At 40.3% G+C, this 19,768-nt stretch overlaps 1 protein-coding gene across 1 annotated transcript in view; it reads left to right on the forward strand.

Annotated features, from left to right (window-relative positions):
* The first annotated feature begins 3,181 nt into the window (after positions 1 to 3,181).
* Positions 3,182 to 19,768, forward strand: part of ZNF221 (zinc finger protein 221) — a 28,557-nt gene continuing 11,970 nt past the window's right edge. The window contains 5 exon segments of the mRNA XM_063600356.1: positions 3,182 to 4,820; positions 15,818 to 15,900; positions 18,036 to 18,162; positions 18,319 to 18,411; positions 18,890 to 19,767. Of these exon segments, the coding sequence (XP_063456426.1) occupies positions 15,820 to 15,900; positions 18,036 to 18,162; positions 18,319 to 18,411; positions 18,890 to 19,767 (1,179 nt within the window). The 5' untranslated portion in view covers positions 3,182 to 4,820; positions 15,818 to 15,819.

Genomic DNA, 19,768 nt, shown 5'->3' on the forward strand with positions numbered 1-19,768 from the left:
CCACCTCCTGGATTCGTTGATATTTTGAATGATTTCTTGTGTCTCAGTCTCCTTCAGTCATCTCTGATTCTGGTTATTTTTGTCTTCTGCTAGCTTTGGGTTTAGTTTGTGTTTGGTTCTTTAGTTCTTTTAGTTGTGACCTTAGGCTGTCAAATTGAGATCTTTGTAACTTCTTGATGTGGGTGTTTAGTGCTATAAATTTCCCTCTTAACACTGCCTTAGCTGTGTCCCAGGGATTCTGGTATGTTGTGTGTTTGTTCTCATTAGTTTCAAAGAACTTCTTTATTTTTGCTTTAACTTTATTATTTACCCAAAAGTCATTCAGGAGCAGGTTAATTTTCATGTAATTGCATGGTTTTCAGCAATTTTTTAAAGTCTTGATGTCTATTTTTACTGTGTGATGGTCCAAGAGTGTGTTTGGTATGAGTTCCATTAATTTGCATTTGCTGAGGATTGTCATATGTCTGATTGTGTGGTTAATTTTAGAGTATGTGCCACGTGGCTATGAGAAGAATGTATATTCTCTTGTTTTGGGGTGGAGAGTTCTGTACAGGTCTATTATATCCATTTGGTCCAATTTTGAGTTTAGGTCTTGAACATATTTGTTAATTTTCTACCTCAATAAAGTTTGTAATACTGCCAGTAGGGTGTTGTAGTCTCCCACTATTATTGTGTGGGAGCCTAAGTCTCTTTGAAGGTCTCTAAGAACTTGCTTTATGAATCTGGGTACTCCTGTGTTGGGTGCATATATGTTTAGCATAGTTAGGTCTTCTTGTTGAATTGAACTCTTTACCATTATGTAATGCCTTTGTCATTTTTGATTTTTTTTTTGGTTTAAAGTCTGTTTTGTCTGAAATTAGGATTGCAAACTCTACTTTTTCCTGTTTTCCATTTGCTTGGTAGATTTCTCTTCATCCTTTTATTTTGATCCTGTGGGTGTCACTGCATGTTAGATGGGTCTCTTGAGGACAGCATACCAATGGGTCTTGGTTCTTTATCCAGATTGCCACTCTGTGCCTTTTAATTGGAGAATTTAGCCCATTACATTCAAGGTTAGTATTGATATGTTTGGATTTGATCCTGTCATCATGATGTTAGCTGGTTATTATGCAGACTTGTTTGTGTGGTTGCTTTATAGTGTCACTGGTCTGTGCACTTCTGTGTGTTTTTGCAGTGGCTGGTAATATTATTTCCTTTCCATATTTTGTGCTTCCTTCAGGAACTCTTGTAAGGCAGATCTGGTGGTAGCAAATTCCCTCAGCATTTGCTTTTCTGAAAAGGATCTTATTTCTCCTTCACTTATGAAGTTTAGTTTGGCCAGATTTGAAATCCTGGCTTGGAATTTCTTTTCTTTAAGAATGCTGAATATTGACTCCCCATCTCTTTTGGCTTGTAAGCTTTCTGCTGAAGTTCACTGTTAGTTTGATGGGCTTCCCTTTGTAGGTAACCTGTCCTTTTTCTCTAGCTGCCTTTAACATTTTTTTTCTTTCATTTCGACCATGGAGAATCTTTTGGTTATGTGTCTTGTGGGTGATCTTCTTGTGAAGTATCTTCCAGTGGTTCTCTGCATTCCCTGAATTTAAATGTTGACCTCTCTAGCTAGGTGGAGAATTTGTCGTGGGTGATATCATGAAGTATGTGGTCTAAGATTCTCCACATCTCTTTCAGGGACACCAATGGGTTGTAGATTTGGTCTCTTTACATAACCCCATATTTCTTGGAGGTTTTGTTCATTCCTTTTCATTAATTTTTCTCTATTTTTGTCTGACTGTTTTACTTCAGAAAGCCAGTCTTCAAGCTCCAAGATTTTTTTCTTCAGCTTGGTCTATTCTGCTATTAATACTTGAGATTGCACTATGAAATTCTTGTAGTATATTTTTCAGCTCTATCAGGTTGGCCACATTCTTTTCTGTAGTGGCTATTTTGTCTGTCAGCTCCTGTATCATTTTATTGTGATTCTTAGCTTCTTTGGATTGGGTTTCAATGTACTCCTGCATCTCAATGATCTTCATTCCTATCCATATCCCAAATTCTATTTCCATCATTTCAGCCATCTCAGCTCTGTTCAGACCCTTCCTGAAGAGCTAGCATGGTTATTTGGAAGAAAGAAGGTACTCTGGCTTTTTGAATTGACAAGAGTTCTTGAGCTGGTTATTTCTCATCTTCATGGGGTGATGTTCTTCAATCTTTGAACTTGCTTTCCTTTGGATTTTTTTTTCCTTTTATTCTATTTGATATCCTTGAGGGTTTGATGTGGTATAAGGTGAGTTCAGCTGACTGGCTTCATTTAAGGAAGATTTTAGGGGGCCAATGCTCAGCTCTCAACTCCTGGACTGCATGTTGTAACTCTGGTGGGCTTATATTGGGCCCTGACTTTGTTCTCTGGATTCTCAAGGTTGGGAACGAACTACACTGGGGTGGCCAAGGTGTTCCCAGGCTGCTGGTCACTGCACTACAATGGATGGTGCCAAAGCATTTTTTAGTGCAGTGGCAGCAGGATTTGTCATCATTCTCACATGCCAGCTGCAGTGGCAGTGGCAGCATGGTGGGGTGCATGCTCATCAGCTGTGGCAGCTTGCTAGTGGGTACCGGGATGCCTGCTTCTGTGTGAGCACTTACAGCAGTGGTGGAGGCAGCATGGCTCAAGGGGGCAGGGGGGCCCCCCACTGGTGACTGTATGTGTAGTAGTGCTGGTGGTGGTGTTAGCATGGGGATGAGGCACTGGCTTCTGCAGGTCTGTGTGTGTCCCCTGTGCATGTTCATATGTTATTTAACCTACACTCCATATTTAAATTTATTCTGTTTTTAATTTAAATTCCTTGTAATTGATTTGCCTCCAGTTTAGCCCACTTTTATGAATTGTTTTTAACTGTCACGTTTCTCCTGTCTCCATTAATCTGGCATGATTCTTCAGCTTTCTCTTTTTGCTCATGGTGTTTTTGATACTATTTTAATGTATGGATATACTGCATTTTCTATATCAATAGTAATCAAAAGTAATGCCATTTTTAATAGCCACACATAAAGTCAAATACCTAGGAATTAACCAAAAAAGTTAAAGTTGTCTATAATAAAAACTATAAAACACTGACAAAAAAATTGAAGAGGACACCAAAAAATGGAAAAATGTTCCATGTTTATGGATTGGAAGAATCAGTAATGTTAAAATATCCATACTACCCAAGCAATCTACAGATTCAGTGCAATCTCTGTTAAAAATACCAATGACATTCTTCAGAGAAATTAAAAAGCCTCAAATTTATATGGAACCACAAAAAAACCCAGAATAATTGAGGCTATCCTGACCAAAAAGAACAAAACCGACTTCAAATTATACTACAGAGCTATAATAACCAAAACAGCATAGTACTGGCATAAAAACAGACACAGAGACCAATGGAACAGAACAGAGAACACAGAAACAAATCCACACACCTACAGATAACTAATTTTTGACAAATGTGCTGAGAACACATATGAGGAAAAGACAGTCTCTTCAATAAATGATGCTGGGAAAACTGGATATCCATATGCAGAAGAATGAAACTAGACCTCTATTTCTTACCACATAAAAAAGCAAATCAGAATGGATTAAAAACTTAAATCTAAGACCTCAATCTATGAAACTAATAAAAGAAAACTTTGGGCCAGGCGCGGTGGCTCACGCCTGTAATCCTAGCACTTTGGGAGGCTGAAGTGGGTGGATCACGGGGTCAGGAGATCAAGACCATCCTAGTTAACACGGTGAAAACCTGTCTCTACTAAAAATACAAAAAATTAGCCTGGCGTGGTGGCAGGTGCCTGTAGTCCCAGCTACTTGGAAGGCTGAGGCAGGAGAATGGTATGAACCCAGGAGGCAGAGTTTGCAGTGAGCCGAGATCATGCCACTGCACTCCAGCCTGGGTGACAGAGCGAGACTCCACCTCAAAAAAAAAAAAAAAAAAAAAAAAATTTCAAGAAAAAAGAATTATTTTACAAATGTATAAACAATATTTGAATAATGAGGGAAAAGGCCAAAAAGCCATTAGTACAGTAGGCAAAAGGTTTGAACAATTTACCAATAATAATCATCATCATCATCATCATGGCCTTTGAAAATATGAAAAGATGTTCTATTTCATTTACAATACAGGAAATGTAAATTAAAATTACATCAGCATACTATCAGTTTTAGCCTCACATCATCAGGTTATACTAAACATTTTCCTCTTTTCAGTTCTCTACTGATCCTCAAGCAGTAATTTCTTGTCAGTTCCTTGAAGATTTTATCTCCACCTTTGTTCACTCTCCAGTAATACTTCTGTAATAATTGGGGATATTTCAATCAGGAAATCATTGTTTATGTAATATTTTTGCTTGAAGACTCAAGAGAAAGGTAAGGACGACACTCAGTGCAGGAGTCCATATTACCACATAGGCGTTTCGGATGGGGGATTCCCTTCTCCGGGGACTTGGAAGAAGTGTGGTCAAGAAGCTATGTGTAGTTGCAACACTTCCCCCTGGAGGGTAAAACCGTGAACGTTTACTCCTTGGGCATTCTGGGAAGTGTCCCAACGGTCGGTGGGGTTGCGGGCACTTCCGGTCAGGCAGGCGGATCCGGGGAATTCTGGGAAATGTAGTCCAGACGCTCTGTGGAGTCGCGGGAGCTACGGCTGCGGGAGTTACGGCTGCGGGAGTTACCCTTTATTCTGTGATAGTTTGAGCTGTTCTGCGTCTCGCAGGCCCTTCTGAATTTCCTGGACCTACTCTCGGAACCCTCAACGAGCTAGCGATAGATTTAGAGGAAAGGAAGCACCGTCGGAAAGCAAAGGTTTGGAAGGGTGAGGGCGGCGGTTTGCGATCCCCGCGGCAGAGCCTTCTTGCGTTTAGGGCTATCCTAGCATCCCGAGGGACTCGGTCCTGTCACGTTTCGCCCTATTTGGGGGTTTCTGGGGGCTCTCAGCTCGCCCAATCCGCATCCCTCCACTACTGGCGCGGGGCCGATTCCCCCGGTACAACGTTGGGGTGTTACTTAATCTCCCTGGGACTCTTTTTGCTTTTCTTTAAATGGGGGATATTAAGACCTTCCTAATAGAATTGTCTTGGGAATTGAAAGAAGTAATATAAAAGAATCTTAAAACAGTTTTTGTTATAGTGAATGGCGATCTCTTGTTAATTTCCTGAGAAATGGTCAGGTCCCTGGGCTGGTGTCAGAGCTCCAGCTGGCTCTTCTCTCTGATCCCTGCAGAACGCTGGAAAATTCTGGACAGTCTTTGACCTCTTATTTAGGAAAAGGAGGGATATCTCCAATTTCCACAGAAGGAGGGGAGGGTCTTGACCGTTTTGTCAAGAGTGGTGACACAACCATGGTATTTCGTAGCATTGTTTCCGCATCCTGACTTCTCTAAAAGGATTGCTTGGAGGTAGACGGAGTGACTCCTTGACTACTGACAACAAAGCTCCACGCGAGTGTGACTTGTCATTTTTCTTTTACAGTAACGTTCACATCTATTGTAGGATGCTGTAATCGGGCATGGGCATTGATAAGAAAGTCTTAATTGCTATCTTCAATTCTAAGGACTTTATACAAAGAAATTCACGTACACCACATGGTAGCTCTGTGGAGAGGTACTGCCATTTCGTCTATTAAAAATGAGAGTGAGACAAAGGGAGCAGGAGTTATTTGCCCATAGTTGCCCAAGTAATAAGAAGTGGAGCCGGGGTTGGAACCTTTGCGGTCCAGGTCAGAGCCCAAGCTGATAATTTCTGGGATACATTCTCACTGAGGCAGAGGAACTAGCTGGAATCAGGTGGGGAAAGCAAGTTAGGACTTGATTGGAGGGACCTTGAGAGCAAGGCTCATGGGCTTGGACCTCTCTAGGAGTCTTTTAAAACTTTATCAACTATTTTTTTTTCATTTATTACACATATTTTGTATTCTTATAGAACCATATCATTATGGAGCATTCAGAAATTGCAGAAATACGACAAGAAAAAAAGCTTAATTACCTCTGAATGCAGGATATAAAGATAGTAACCATTAAGCTTATTTTTATTTATTTATTTAATTCATTTTAAAATTTTCTGAGACAGAGTCTCACTCTCATGCCCAGGATGGAGTGCAGTGGCATGACCTCAGCTCACTGCAACCTCCACTTCCCGGATTCAAGCGATTTTCCTCCCTTAGCCTCCCAAGTAGCTGGGATTATAGGCACACACCACCCCATCTTTTAGTAAAGACGAGTTTTCACCGTGTTGGCCAGGCTAGTCTCGAACTCCTGACCTTAGGTGATCTGCCCACCTCAGCCTCCCAAAGTGCAGGGATTACAGGTGTGAGCCACTGTGCCCAGCCATTAAGCTTTTTTTTTTTTTTTTAATGTTTATTGCCTTATTACAAAGGATATTACAAAAGCTACAGGTGAAGAGATGCATAGGGCAAGGCATGTGGGAAGGGATGCAGAGCTTCCATACCTTCCTGGGTATGCCACTCTCCAGGAACCTCCATGCATTCAGCAATCCAGAAGCTCTCAGAATCCAGTCCTCTTGGTTTTTTATGGAAACTTCATTGCATAGACACGATTGATTAAACCATTGGCCACTGGTGATCAGCTTAACCTTTAGCCCTTCTCCCTTCCCAGAGGTTGGGGAGTGGGGCTGAAAGTCCCATGCCTTTACTCTCTAACCATACGTTGGTCTTTCAGGTGACCAGCCACATCCTGAAACTACCTAGGGGTTGCCAGCCATCACTCAATTCATGAGTATACAAAAGATCAATTTGGAGATTCTAAGGATTTTAGTTGTATGCCCGGAGACATGTTAGTGACCAAATATGCATTTAGGTTATCACCGTACATACCCATCTTTGAACCCAGATCCTCTTACATAAAAAGGATTTACAACTCAGCCAGGCGTGGTGGCTCACACCTGTAATCCCAGCACTTTTGGGAGGCTGAGGTGGGTGGATCACCTGAGGTCAGGAGTTCAAGACCAGCCTGGCCAACATGGGGAAACCCCATCTCTACAAAAAATAGAAAATTAGCCAGGTATGGTGGCACATGCCTGTAGTCCCAGCTACTCGGGAGGCTGAGACAGGAGAAACACCTGAACCTGGGAGGCAAAGGCTGCAGTGAGCAAAGATTGCCCCACTGTACTCCAGCCTGGGCGAGACAGAGTGAGACTCCGTCTCAAAAAAAAAAAAAAAAAGGATATGCAACTCAAAAGATACCACCACATTATCAGAATCCCATTTAGTCACATTAATAAGTCCAGTCCAGTGGGTGAAGCCACTCAGGTTTGCTGGCTTCCATTTGATATAAGGCTCTAAAAGTAGGAGTGGTCTTAGCAAAACATATAGCTTCACCATTTCAGGCATCTGGTATAATTGAGCTAAGAGACAGTGTCATCTTAAGGTATTAATATACTACTGGAGTTCTCTCAATTCATAACTCATTTATTCATTCCTTTACCCTCAGCTACCGTTTCTCCTTCTTTCCATTAATACACAAACTTTTTCACCTTTGGAAGGGACATTAGAATCACCACTGTGCCGGTCTAGACTGCAGACAGCAATACTGGTCTAGCAAATGCTTCCCCCTCAGTTCACCTCCATTCAGATAGGGTAAGGTTACTTAGGTGCAGAATAGTGAACTGTTTTTACCATCAGGAAATACAGTTATATTCACTGTTAGCCCAATTTTGCCAGATGGGGTGAAGGCACAACCCATCCCCATCGGGCCCTCAGGAATTCTGACACAAGTTTTAGAAATTTAGTTATGGTTTCTTGCTTAGGAATCATCCCTGCTTCCAACACTTGTAGTTGTAGCCCTGATCCTGTGACCACTACATCAGGTATGGGGAAAAAAATTGAGGTAATATGGGGAAGAAGGAAAAAAAAAAGAATAATCATTATACTGGTGTTCTCCTCCCTTGGCAAGAATTGCATAGTCATCCCAGCCTCCTTTCCCACCAGGTCTTCCCCAGATCAACCAGTAAAATAGAGAAATTGCTATCCCACTGACATTGAGTATGAGCACACACTTGCGAAGGTGTGTAAGCCAGCCCTGATGCTTTTATCTCTTTGTTTTAGACAATCAATGTTTTAATTGCCTGTTCCACTTCCCTATCAAACTATTACTCTGAGGAGGATCGCTCTCTATTCATTGCTGGACATTGTGGGCTATATATCTAGTGTGTTTCTTGGTCTTCTTTCTTCTTTTTTTTAATAACACTCTGAACATTTGGATCTTCCACCATATAAGCAAAACCCGGTCAAGAATCAGTGTCTACTGCTGTCAAGACCCATCTGTAGCCTCCCAGGGCTACCAGCATCAGTCTCACTTGCCAGCTACACTCAGGTCCTTCCCACCAGGGAATCTGTTTCACAGCCATCTTCACTGTGTCATTTTTGCTGACAAACAGAACAGTTTTCGTCTGCATTTTGTGCCTCAGAGGGTGCAAGAACATGTCTCGATTTAGCCCATCTTTGCACTGCTGCACTACTCCCATATCCACTAATTTCACGGACCCAGGCAGCCACTGCAAGGGAGCACATGGGGATATCTGCTTGTTGATTCAAAACCTGAAGGGGGCTCTGCCAATGATCATCAACAGGTCCTACTTTAATGCACACCCCCTACTTCAAATTTCTGTAAGTTCATGCCTCACATGGGCATCCCCTTTAATAGACCAGATCTCCACTGCTCTTCTGCCTGAGTGTATGGCCAGGCCATTTGCCACTGCCCATGAGTCAGTAAAGATCCCAAAGTGGGTTTCTACCACCATTCAGTTTTTCATCACTGCTAGGAAAACAGCGTGTAATTCAGTGCATTGAGCTGATATGTTTGTCCCTTCTTTGATCAGGGTGGCATCCTTCCAAATCATATGTTCATTCACTTTGGAACTGCCATTCACAAAATGAGCAGCTCTTTGCTTGTCAGTTGAGAGTTGTTTATAGCTTCTCACACAGTTCCAGAGTCAGTCTCCAGGTAGCATGACTCTGTATAAACTATTTCCATTTTATTATGGAACTCTTCTGGGCACTGCCATCCCCATTAGAATGTTTTCCTAACATTACCTAAGAGAGCATAGGTATTTCAGGTGTCAAGATTTTTAATGTCTTTCAGTCATAGGGCTAGCCTCAGTTAATGCCCCATAGCGGGGTAGTAAATACTCTTCAAGTCAAAATTCTCTAGTCCAAAGTCTCAGTAATTGTCACTAGAAGGCACTCACAGGCTTCTGTCATAAGTCCCAGCCTACATTCCACATGGAGCTATCAAAACAGAATTTGTCCATACCAGCACTTCAGATTCTGTTCTACACTGTGTGGACTCAGGCAATCTTACTGGTTCCCATTTAGCATGTCCAACTAATATTGCTTGAAGGGTAGATTTATATGCCTTCTGTTTTATAATGCTAGTCAGGAGAAACGTTCCCTAGTCAGATACAATGTCCATTCCCATAAAACATTTAGGTAAAGAAGATACAACTTCTTAATATAAAGTCTGTTTAAATAGTCCAACTTTCATAATCCTATCAATCCTTACATTTTTATGTTCTGGTCCCAGGAACTTTTCCACCACTTGCCCACCCCAACACTGCCCCCAGCCATTTTATCCTCTCTTATGCGAAACACTGAGAGTCAGCAGGAGGGGATTGAGCCAAAGGACCCTGGCTCTTTTGTCAATCTTTATCTTGACTAATCTACTTGACTACTGCCCCCAAGCAATTCCAAGTGGGGTTTCTCATCATAATCTTTGCCTTCAGCCTTTTAAAATTTCTCCAAACTGGAGTAAATACAACAAACTTATTTGAAACCCTTTAATATTGGGGGATCAGCAGAGGATCCCTTTGGTCCACCAAACTTTCAATATTATTGTGTTCAGACCTTTGTTTTAGCCTCATCAATTTCCATTTTATTTTTTCCATTTCTTAATAAAACTGTTAAAAGTAAAAAATCTTAAATAAGTCAAACAATTTAATTGAGCAAAAAACAATTTGCAAATCAGGCAGCCCCTGAGCTAGAATAGATTCAGAGAAGCTTCACTGCTACCATGTGGTTGAAGAAGATTTGTAAACAGAAAAAGGAACGTGACATTCAAAAAGTGGAAGTGAGGAACAGAAACAATCAGTTTGGTTACAGCTCAGCTTTTGCCTTATTTGATCCCTGTTTGAACAGTTGGCTCCCTTTGATTGGTCAAAACTCAGTGACTGGCACAAGAGTAGGTTACAGTCTGTTTACACTTCCAGTTAGGTTACAGTTCACTATATATGGATAAACCTTTTCTTATTTTTATTTTTATTTTTTATTTTTTTTGAGATGGAGTCCTGCTCTGTCGCCCAGGCTGGAGCGTAGTGGAGCAATCTTGGCTCACTGCAACCTCTGCCTCCTGGGTTCAAGTGATTCTCCTGCCTCAGCCTTCCAAGTAGCTGGGATTACAGGCACACACCACCACGCCTGGCTGATTTTTAGTAGAGACGGGGTTTTACCATGTTGGCCAGGCTGGTCTTGAACTCCTGACCTCAGGTGACCCACCCACCTTGGCCTCTCAAAGTGCTGGTATTACAGGCATGAGCCACCACAACCCGCCTGGAGAAACCTTTATACCTAACTTAAAGTATGTAAGAAAGCAGCTTTAGGCTAAACTTAATTTAACATAATGATCTAAAGATTTTCACCCTGTTGGAATGAGTCCCATGACTCTCTCTCTTTCTTCTTAGTTTCACCTTTATCATTGTTTTTTAAATGACCTTTAAAAAATTTCTAGCTTTCTGGGATGAGTCCTTTGACTCTGCCCTCTGTCTTTTTCCTCTTGCTAATTAACCTAATGTTTTTATTAACATCTTTAATATCTTTAAAGGGAAGCTGAGACAGCAAATCTGATAAGGCTTCTAGGACTGTTGTTCAGTTTTGCAAGAGTTAAGGTGTCAACTAATAAATAAAATCAATACTGAGCCACAAACAAAAGAAAAGATGTTTTAAGTGGGGTCTTGTGAATTGCAATCAAGAAGTACAGATCTAGCAGTCAGCTAAATCATTTCCTGTTGTATCCAGGCAAGGTTGGGCAGGGGCTTATAAATGTTTACTGTAAGTTTACATATCTGGAAGGTATTAGTACAGTCCATGATTGATGTCAGTTGGTTAGCAACTTAGGATGTCTTTGGTTGATGATCAATCTAGTTCACATAGCTGTTTCCCCAAGAGGTTCGCGATCAGGCCATGTATAAACAATTCCAATCAAATGCAGCTGGTTTTACAATTTGGCCCAGTTAAACAGGTTAAAATCCATCTGGATGTTTACATAACTGAGGTCCAACTCCACATGCCTCTTTTTAGAAACTTCTGACATAACCATCTCCATTTTGAGTTTTCTTTTTACAAAAGTCACGTGGGGTATCCATGCGAAAGGGGCCCCCTTAGCCACAGCATTTACCATGACCTGGGTAAGAAGCATATTCAGCAGATGAATATCCCAGTCATCATAAATTCAGTCCCACGTGGCTTGCATGCGGTATATCAGCTGCATCATCTGGGGTATCCCACCGAGCATTTATAGGGTGAGTTGAGCAGTCCCCTTTTTCAGGGCAAGCAGACCTTACCATGTCTTTTATCCAGTTGATCAGCTGGCTGTTCCCTTGGGAACAATCTGTTAACATTGATAGTGAGATTCAGGCAATATGGTTAAATATTGAGTTTATTCAAACACAAAATTTGAAGATGTCCACCTGGGAGGACACGGACTTCAAAAGATTGGATAAGTGCTCTGAAGTGGAAAGGTTTGAGGGTCATTATGTAGGCAGGGTCTAGGAAGCTTAACAAGATGTCAGCATTTTCTATACAAGATTAATGCATAGTTATAGCAATTCGATAGCAGTGTTTCCTTTTATTGGGAAGAACGTATTTAACATTCTGCATTAGGGATGTAATAGTCAAAGGGGTCTTTTATCTCAGACAAAGAATCTTTTATCTTAGATGCTATCTGGTCTGAGCCAGGAACAAGAAAACAAAGAAGGAAGTTAAGAGGTCAAGCTCAGTGACTCAGTTTCCTTCGGGCCTAACAACTTTTAGAAGCCCAAAATAGATAAGACTATTGGGTTTTTGGTTGTTGTTTTTTTTTTTCACATCTCCTGTGTGTCTGCATCAGGTGTTTACCGTCTGTAATTGTTGCATCATGTATCACCATCTGTAATTGTTTCATAGTGAACTGTGGGTCCTACATAAACCCAAATATGCTCTTCAATGCAACATTTAAAACCAAAGATGCTGCTACTTAGTTTCTCTCACAATCCAGTTGAGTAAAGGTTCCTTAAGAAGGTACAAAATAAACAATTTCTTCACACTGTACACTGTAGTTTCAGCTTCTTGGTTTTACCCTTCCCACACACTGATTGCCTTTTGGTAACCACAGGTCTTAGAGGTACTTACTGTTGTCCTGGTATATTTTTTCCCTTAGGGACAGCTTTGAGGCAAGTGGCTAAAGCTTAGATTCACTAAAATTCTAGCTTGGTCAAGCATCAGAGTCCAACCCAGTCCTTTTAATTACATTTGATATAGGTTGGATGTTTGGTCCCTCCATATCTCCAGTGTTGGAGGTGGGGCCTAGTGGGAGGTGTTGGATCCTGGGGGTGGGTCCGTCATAAATGGCTTAGTGCTATCCCCTTGGTGATTAGTGAGTTCCTGCTCAGTTAGTTCATGTGAGATCTGGTTGTTTAAAAGAGTTTGGGTCCTCCAATTTCTCTCTCTTGTTCCTGCTCTCACTTTGTGACATGCCTGCTCCTACTTCACCTTCTCCCATGAGTGAAAGCTCCCTGAGGCCTCACCAGAAGCTGAGCACATGCCAGCACCACACTTCCTTTACAGTCTGAATAAATGTAAGCCAGTGTAACCTCTTTTCTTTATAAATTACCCAGCCTCAGGTATTTTGTTACAGTGACACAGAAATGAACTAATACAGAAAATTGGTACTGAGGTGCAATGCATTGCTGTAAAGATGCCTGAAAATGTGAAAGTGGCTCTGGAACTGACTAATGGGCAGAGGTTGGAAAAAGTTTGGAGGGCTCAGAAGAAGATAAGAAGATGAGGGAAAACTTGGAACTTTTTTTTTTTTAACTTTTTCACTGAGCCATGGGAACTTCTTACAGACTGATTAAATAGCTGTGACCAAAATGCTGGTAGGAATATGGACAATGAAGTCCAGGCTGATGAGATCTCAGATGGAAATGAGGAAGTTATTGGGAACTGGAGTAAAGGTCACCCATGTTATGTCCTAGCAAAGATCTTTGGTGCTTTGTGTTCATGCCCTAGGGATTTCTGGAAGCTTGAACTTAAGAGTGATAACTTAGGGTACCTGGCAAAAGAAATTTCTGAGCAGCAAAGCATTCAAGAAGTGGCCTGGCTGCTTCACTGCTTCAAACAGCCTACAATTATATATGGGAGCAAAAAAATGACTTAAAGTTGGAATTTATATTTAAAAGGTAAGCAGAGTATAAAAGTTTGGAAAATTTGCAGCCTGGCCATTTAGTAGAGAAAGAAAAAGCATTTTCAGGAGAGGAATACATGTCGGCTGTGGAGCAACCACTTGCAAAAGAGATTTGCATGACTAACAGAAAGCCAAGTGGTAATATCTGAGACAATGGGAAAAAGACCTGGAAGACATTTCAGAAGTCTTCAGGAAAGTCCCTCCCATCACAGGCCTAGGGGCCTAGGAGAAAAGAATGGTTCCAAGGGCCAGGCCCAGGGCCCCCCTGCCCTGAGCAGCCTCAAGACACTGTGCCCTGAATCCGGCGACTCTGGCTCCAGCCTCAGCTTAGAGTGCCCCAGGCACAGGCTGGGTTGCAGCTCCAGAGGGTTCAAGCCTTGATAGTTGTGGTAGTTTCCACATTGTGTTAAGACTGCAGATGCTCAGAATGCAAGCATGAAGGAGGCTTGGTAGCTTCTACCTAGATTTCAGAGGATGTATGAGAAAGCCTGGGATCCCAGTCAGAAGCCTGCCACAGCAGGGGAGCCCCAACAGAGAACCTCTACCAGGGCAGTGCCAAGGAGAAATGTGAGGGCTCCCCACAGAGTCCCCACTAGGGCACTACCTAATGGATCTGTGGTAAGGGGACCACTACCCTCTAAGAAGTGGTCCTGAGACCACTGCTCAGTCATGTCACTTGGCTGCCCAAGGCCTTGGGAGTCTATCTCTTATACCAGGATGTGGGACATGGAGTCAAGGATTATGTTGGAGCTTTAAGAGCCCTGGCTGGAGTATAGTAGCACAATCCTAACTTGCTGCAGCCTTTAACTCCTAGACTCAAGCTATCCTCCTGCCTCAGCCTCCCAAGTAGCTGGGATTACAGGCTCAAGCCACAGCACCTGACTCTTCATATGCTCTTTACCCAAATTTTCCAATTATTTACATTTTGTATTTTGCTTTGTTAACACCCATCAGCCAAATACCACTGGGAACAAACTTATAATGAGAAACAACTTATTGTAGCTTTCTGCATCAAGGAAGCCCACATACCAAGGTGATCATGGAGTGTCTTGGTAAGAGGCATTTAGGAAGGGCTGGCTATAGAGTTTCATATAAGATGTTAGGTAGTATTAGATATAATATTAAGTAATATCACTATTAAATACTAGATATCAATTAAAAGACTATTAATATTAGTTAATTCTGTTACCTATTAGATATGGCTAGACAACATCATCTTTTCTATCCAAACTCCCGTATTTAAATTTGTTGTGCTTTTTAAAGTTCTTGTAACTGTTTTCCCCCATCCCCCAGTCCAAAGTCCAATTTTATGTACTGCTTTTAGGTGTCACATTTCTGTAGTCTTCTTTAATCTAGAAAGATTCAACAGGCTTTGTCTTTTTATTCTTGACATCCTTGAAGTATATAGGCAAAGTATTTTATAGAAAGATAGTCATTTGGGATTTATGTATTTCATGTTTAGGTTCAGATTATGCATTGTTGGTGTGGATACCACAGAAGTGTTGAGGTGTCATAACAGGGGCCAAATGATGTCTGTTTTTCCCTTCATTGGAGATCTCAACTTTGTTCACTTGGCCAAGATGATATCTTTCAGATTTTTCCACTGAAAGGTTACTTTTTAATTAAATTTTGAAAATAAAAATGTTTCTTATGGGAGATACATTATTAGTGGGCATTGTCCTGTAAAGTTTAGCTTCCACTTCTCCCTGATTTATTAATCAGTTTCTTCAGCTATAAATATTCTATCAATATGGACCAACAATCCAGTTAAATAACATGTAGATTAACCATTATTATTTCCAACTTTATTGAGGTGTATTTTACATGTCATAGAATTTACCCATTTCAGGCGTACGATTTAATAATCTTCAGGAACTTTGAACAGTGGTGTAACCATCATCATAATTCAGTTTAGATCATTTTCGCCCCCCAATTGGACTCCTTGTGCTTATGTACAGTTAAACCTCATTCTCACCTCAAATCTGGAGCAACCACTAACCTACTTTCTCTATATATACATTTGCTTATTCTGGATATTTTATAAAATTGAATTTTACAATCCATGGGGTTTTTAGACTGGCTTCTTTAACTTAGCATAATGTTTCCAAGGTTCATACATGTTGTAGCATGAGCCAGTTCTTCACTCCTTTGAATTTCCAAATAAAATTCTGTTGTATGGATATGCCATGATTTGTCTATTCATTTACCCGTAGGAGGGCATTTTGCTTGTTTGCAGTTTGGGGTTATGAGTAATGCTGCTATGAACATTCATGTGCTAATTGAAAATACTTGTCTGTGTTGGTGGTCGGCATTCCTAGTTACCGTTTCCTGTCTGTTTTTCTGCCTTTCCTGGCACTTTCCAGGCATGATTTCACCTTCACTTGAACTCCTTCATTTAGGACTCTGCAAATTCCCTGAAGTAGAAGGAAAAATGACCACATTCAAAGTGAGTAGGGCTTGCCTCTCTTGCTGTTAAAATTCCATCTTACTACTCATATTGTCACATTTTTATCTGTCTTGGGAAGACTCAAGGAGAACAACAAGCATTTGAGGGCATTTTGTTTGCCAGATGCTTCCTTTGTTGCTTTTGAATTGACTTTCCGTTTGGTTTTAGTTCTTGTTTTCTTACATAATTTCTTTTCTGTAGTAGAGAAAATAGTAGGAATGGATAATTCTTTCACTTCACTACTTCTCTGCTCACAAATTAGCTGTTTTTATCTTGTATTCATCATGTACATTCATAACTGTATTTTTATTGATGACATAGCTCTAATTTTAAATTGTGCTCGTTTTATATAATATTATATAATGTTCCATTTTTATATTGGTATCATAGTCCCAATGAATTAATGTACCTTCTTATTTTTAACTACTTCACACTCATAGACATTTAGGTGGTTTAGGAATTTTACTGTTTTAAGCAACACTGCTGTGACAGCTTTCCTATATATAACCCCTTCCCCCCAAAATTAATTCTGAAAACAAGATAGGATACTTTTGACATGTATTACATTGGCTGTTTTATAGATGATAGATTATTTCAACAGGGCACAGCACATGAGGCTCTGACTGCTACTTCCCACAAATGTTGTTGGAGTTTTCACACAGGAAAAGCTAGATTCTGTGTTTGCCATGCCTCACTCATACCTTGTATGCATGTTATTTATTGGTCTCTTCTTATTCCTTTATGGAGTAAGCATTTTTACCAAAGTAGTAGGTACCTTCATTTCAAATGTCCAGTGATACTGGAAGATTGGCCAGTCACTTGTGTTCTGTTACTATATTTACTCAGAGAAGCAGAATGCAGGTTTTAGTCTCATCTTCCTCTTAAACTCATAAAATATGAGAAATCTGCTCAGATTCACATAGGCAACCAAGGTCAGGAATGTTAGCCATTCTGCTCATTTATAATCAAATAAGTGAGAATGATATTAATACAATGAATTCTTCTTCCTAATCATATTACCGAAACCATGGGAATATTTACAACCTGCTCTTAACCATCATAAGGAGAATAAGGGTACTTGTGTTCACTCAGAAGAGTGGGAAGTAGGTAAAAAATTTGGAAGAAAGTATGAAATTATGTAATCACAATTTTAAATGTGTTTATTTATTGACATTCTAATTTTCATTTGACATTATTTTAAATAATCAGGAGAATAAAGTCTATATAAAATTATTTTCTTTACAGGATTGATAATAAAAAATATTTAATATGAAGTATTCATTATTTAAATAAAAAGAGATCATTTTTGTCCTGGAATACTTTGCAGATATGAAATGAGATGAAATAAATAACAATAATGGCAGTTATAATAAAATAGATAATATTTATTAAATACTTAGTCTTTGCCACACAGTTTTCTCAATGCTATATATATTTCCTTCTTTAATCCTTGAAAAAACGATACCAGGTGAAAATCATTATACAGACAGGAAACTAATGCATGTAGGTGAGCTTGTCCAAAGCCACACATCTAGGAAGGGACAGGGCTTTGGGATGTGCTCTGAGGCATGATGGTTCCATATCATGACATTGAATGATACAACTAATGTATGTAGTTTGTGCCTTGAGCATATAGAGGATGCAATGCATAGGTGTCCCACACAGGTCACCATAAACTGGTTAGTTTGACAGATACTAAAGAAAAGTTAACAACATCCACAGTTTGAGTATGAAAGGAAGACAATGGAAGAGAGGAAGACAATGGAAATTATCAAAGTTGGGACTAAACTTCTAAATGTTACTGGGGCAATTGGCAACACACTAAAACCTAAATACCTTAGCCCAGGAGGCAGCATTTAGAGTCCTAGAGGGCTACTTACAAGTAGACTCAATGACTGCACAAAGTAAAAGTACAGGACTTCTTTTATATCATTGCACTTCTGATGAAGCTCATGAAAATCTGCGTGTGTCATTGTCAGGATATAGGCAGAATGAGTGGGAAATCTGTATGTTGACCTACATCCCTCAAGATCTAGGACAACTTACCACACCTGTCCCCTTTGCCTACTTAGTGCCACCCTTCTTTGAATAATCATTGGTCATAAGATTTAGGTTTTGTATATTGGATATTTTAGGAGACAGTGACATTCAAGGATGTGGCTGTGGTCTTCACTGAGGAGGAGCTGGGGCTGCTGGACCCTGCCCAGAGGAAGCTGTACCGAGATGTGATGCTAGAGAACTTCAGGAGCCTGCTCTTAGTAGGTGAGGACAGGCACCCTCTGTAACAGAATGTTAGGCCCCAGGAATGGCTTTGTATTCCAAGTTTGAGTATGCATTGGGAACCTAAATTTCCAGTAAATTTTCCCTAGATATTACCTACAATGGGTTGGAATTAAGCATATCACTGTGTGTTCACAGGGAATCAACCATTCCACCAAGATACTTTCCACTTCTTAAGGAAGGAAGAGTTTTGGATGATGAAGACAACAAGCCAAAGAGAAGGAAATTCAGGTAAGAACCAAGTAACTGTGCATCCTTGTACATGACTCTTCCATCTGTTTTACTTCTGTCCATGCCTATTTCCATCACCCTGGTCTAAATTGCCAAACTGCTTTCATGAATTATTGCAACTGCCTTCCTTCTTTAAAGTTCCTTTGGGTTCATTATTCATGTTCATATTTTATTAGTTTCATAATTTATCATACAAGATTTTAGACTAGGAAATTTACCAGAATTAGTAACGGGTTAAGTGTGTGTATGTTATTAATTATTTAATTCAGTCTTTTATTTCTACCAGGATTTTACATATGAGATGTGATGTGGTTCTAAATTGTTCTCTTGAAAACCAAAGACCATAGTGCACTCGGAAAACATGAACTTAATGTTTCCTGTATTCATTGAAGTTTAATGCCATTTCCTAAGTGTGAAATCTTGAAAACATTGAATAGGGCTTCACTTGCCCACATATATTAATTCTGTGTCTTTTTAGGAGGCAAGATCCAAATTGAGATGGAGACTGTTCCAGAAGCAGGACCACATGAAGAGTGGTCCTATCAGCAAATACGGGAACAAATTGCAAGTGACCTAACCAGGTCTCAAAACTCCATAAGGAACAGCTCTCAGTTCTTCAAAGAAGGTGATGTCCCCTGCCAGATTGAGGCAGAACTATCTGTAAGTCACGTGCAACAGAAGCCTTACCAGTGTAATGAATGTAAACAGTCTTTCAGTGATGTTTCTGTCTTTGATCTTCATCAACAATCACACTCAGGAAAGAAATCTCATACATGTGGTGAGTGTGGAAAAAGCTTCTGTTACATCTCAGCCCTTCATATTCATCAGAGAGTCCATATGGGAGAAAAATGCTATAAGTGTGATGTATGTGGTAAGGAATTTAATCAGAGCTCACATCTGCAAACTCATCAGAGAGTCCATACTGGAGAGAAACCATTCAAATGTGGGCAATGTGGGAAAGCCTTCCATAGTAGATCAGCACTTAATGTTCATTGCAAATTGCACACAGGAGAGAAACCTTATAATTGTGAGGAATGTGGGAAAGCCTTCATTCACGATTCACAGCTTCAGGAACATCAGAGAATCCATACTGGGGAGAAGCCATTCAAATGTGATATATGTGGTAAGAGCTTCCGTGTTAGATCAAGACTTAATAGGCATTCCATGGTTCACACAGGAGAAAAACCATTCAGATGTGATACATGTGGCAAGAACTTTCGTCAGAGATCAGCACTTAATAGTCATTCCATGGTCCACATAGAAGAGAAGCCATACAAATGTGAGCAATGTGGAAAAGGCTTCATTTGTAGGCGAGATTTTTGTAAGCATCAGATGGTCCACACAGGAGAGAAACCAT

Source organism: Pan paniscus, chromosome 20, assembly GCF_029289425.2.
Source record: "Pan paniscus chromosome 20, NHGRI_mPanPan1-v2.0_pri, whole genome shotgun sequence".
In the NCBI taxonomy this organism is placed as follows: Eukaryota; Metazoa; Chordata; class Mammalia; order Primates; family Hominidae; genus Pan; species Pan paniscus.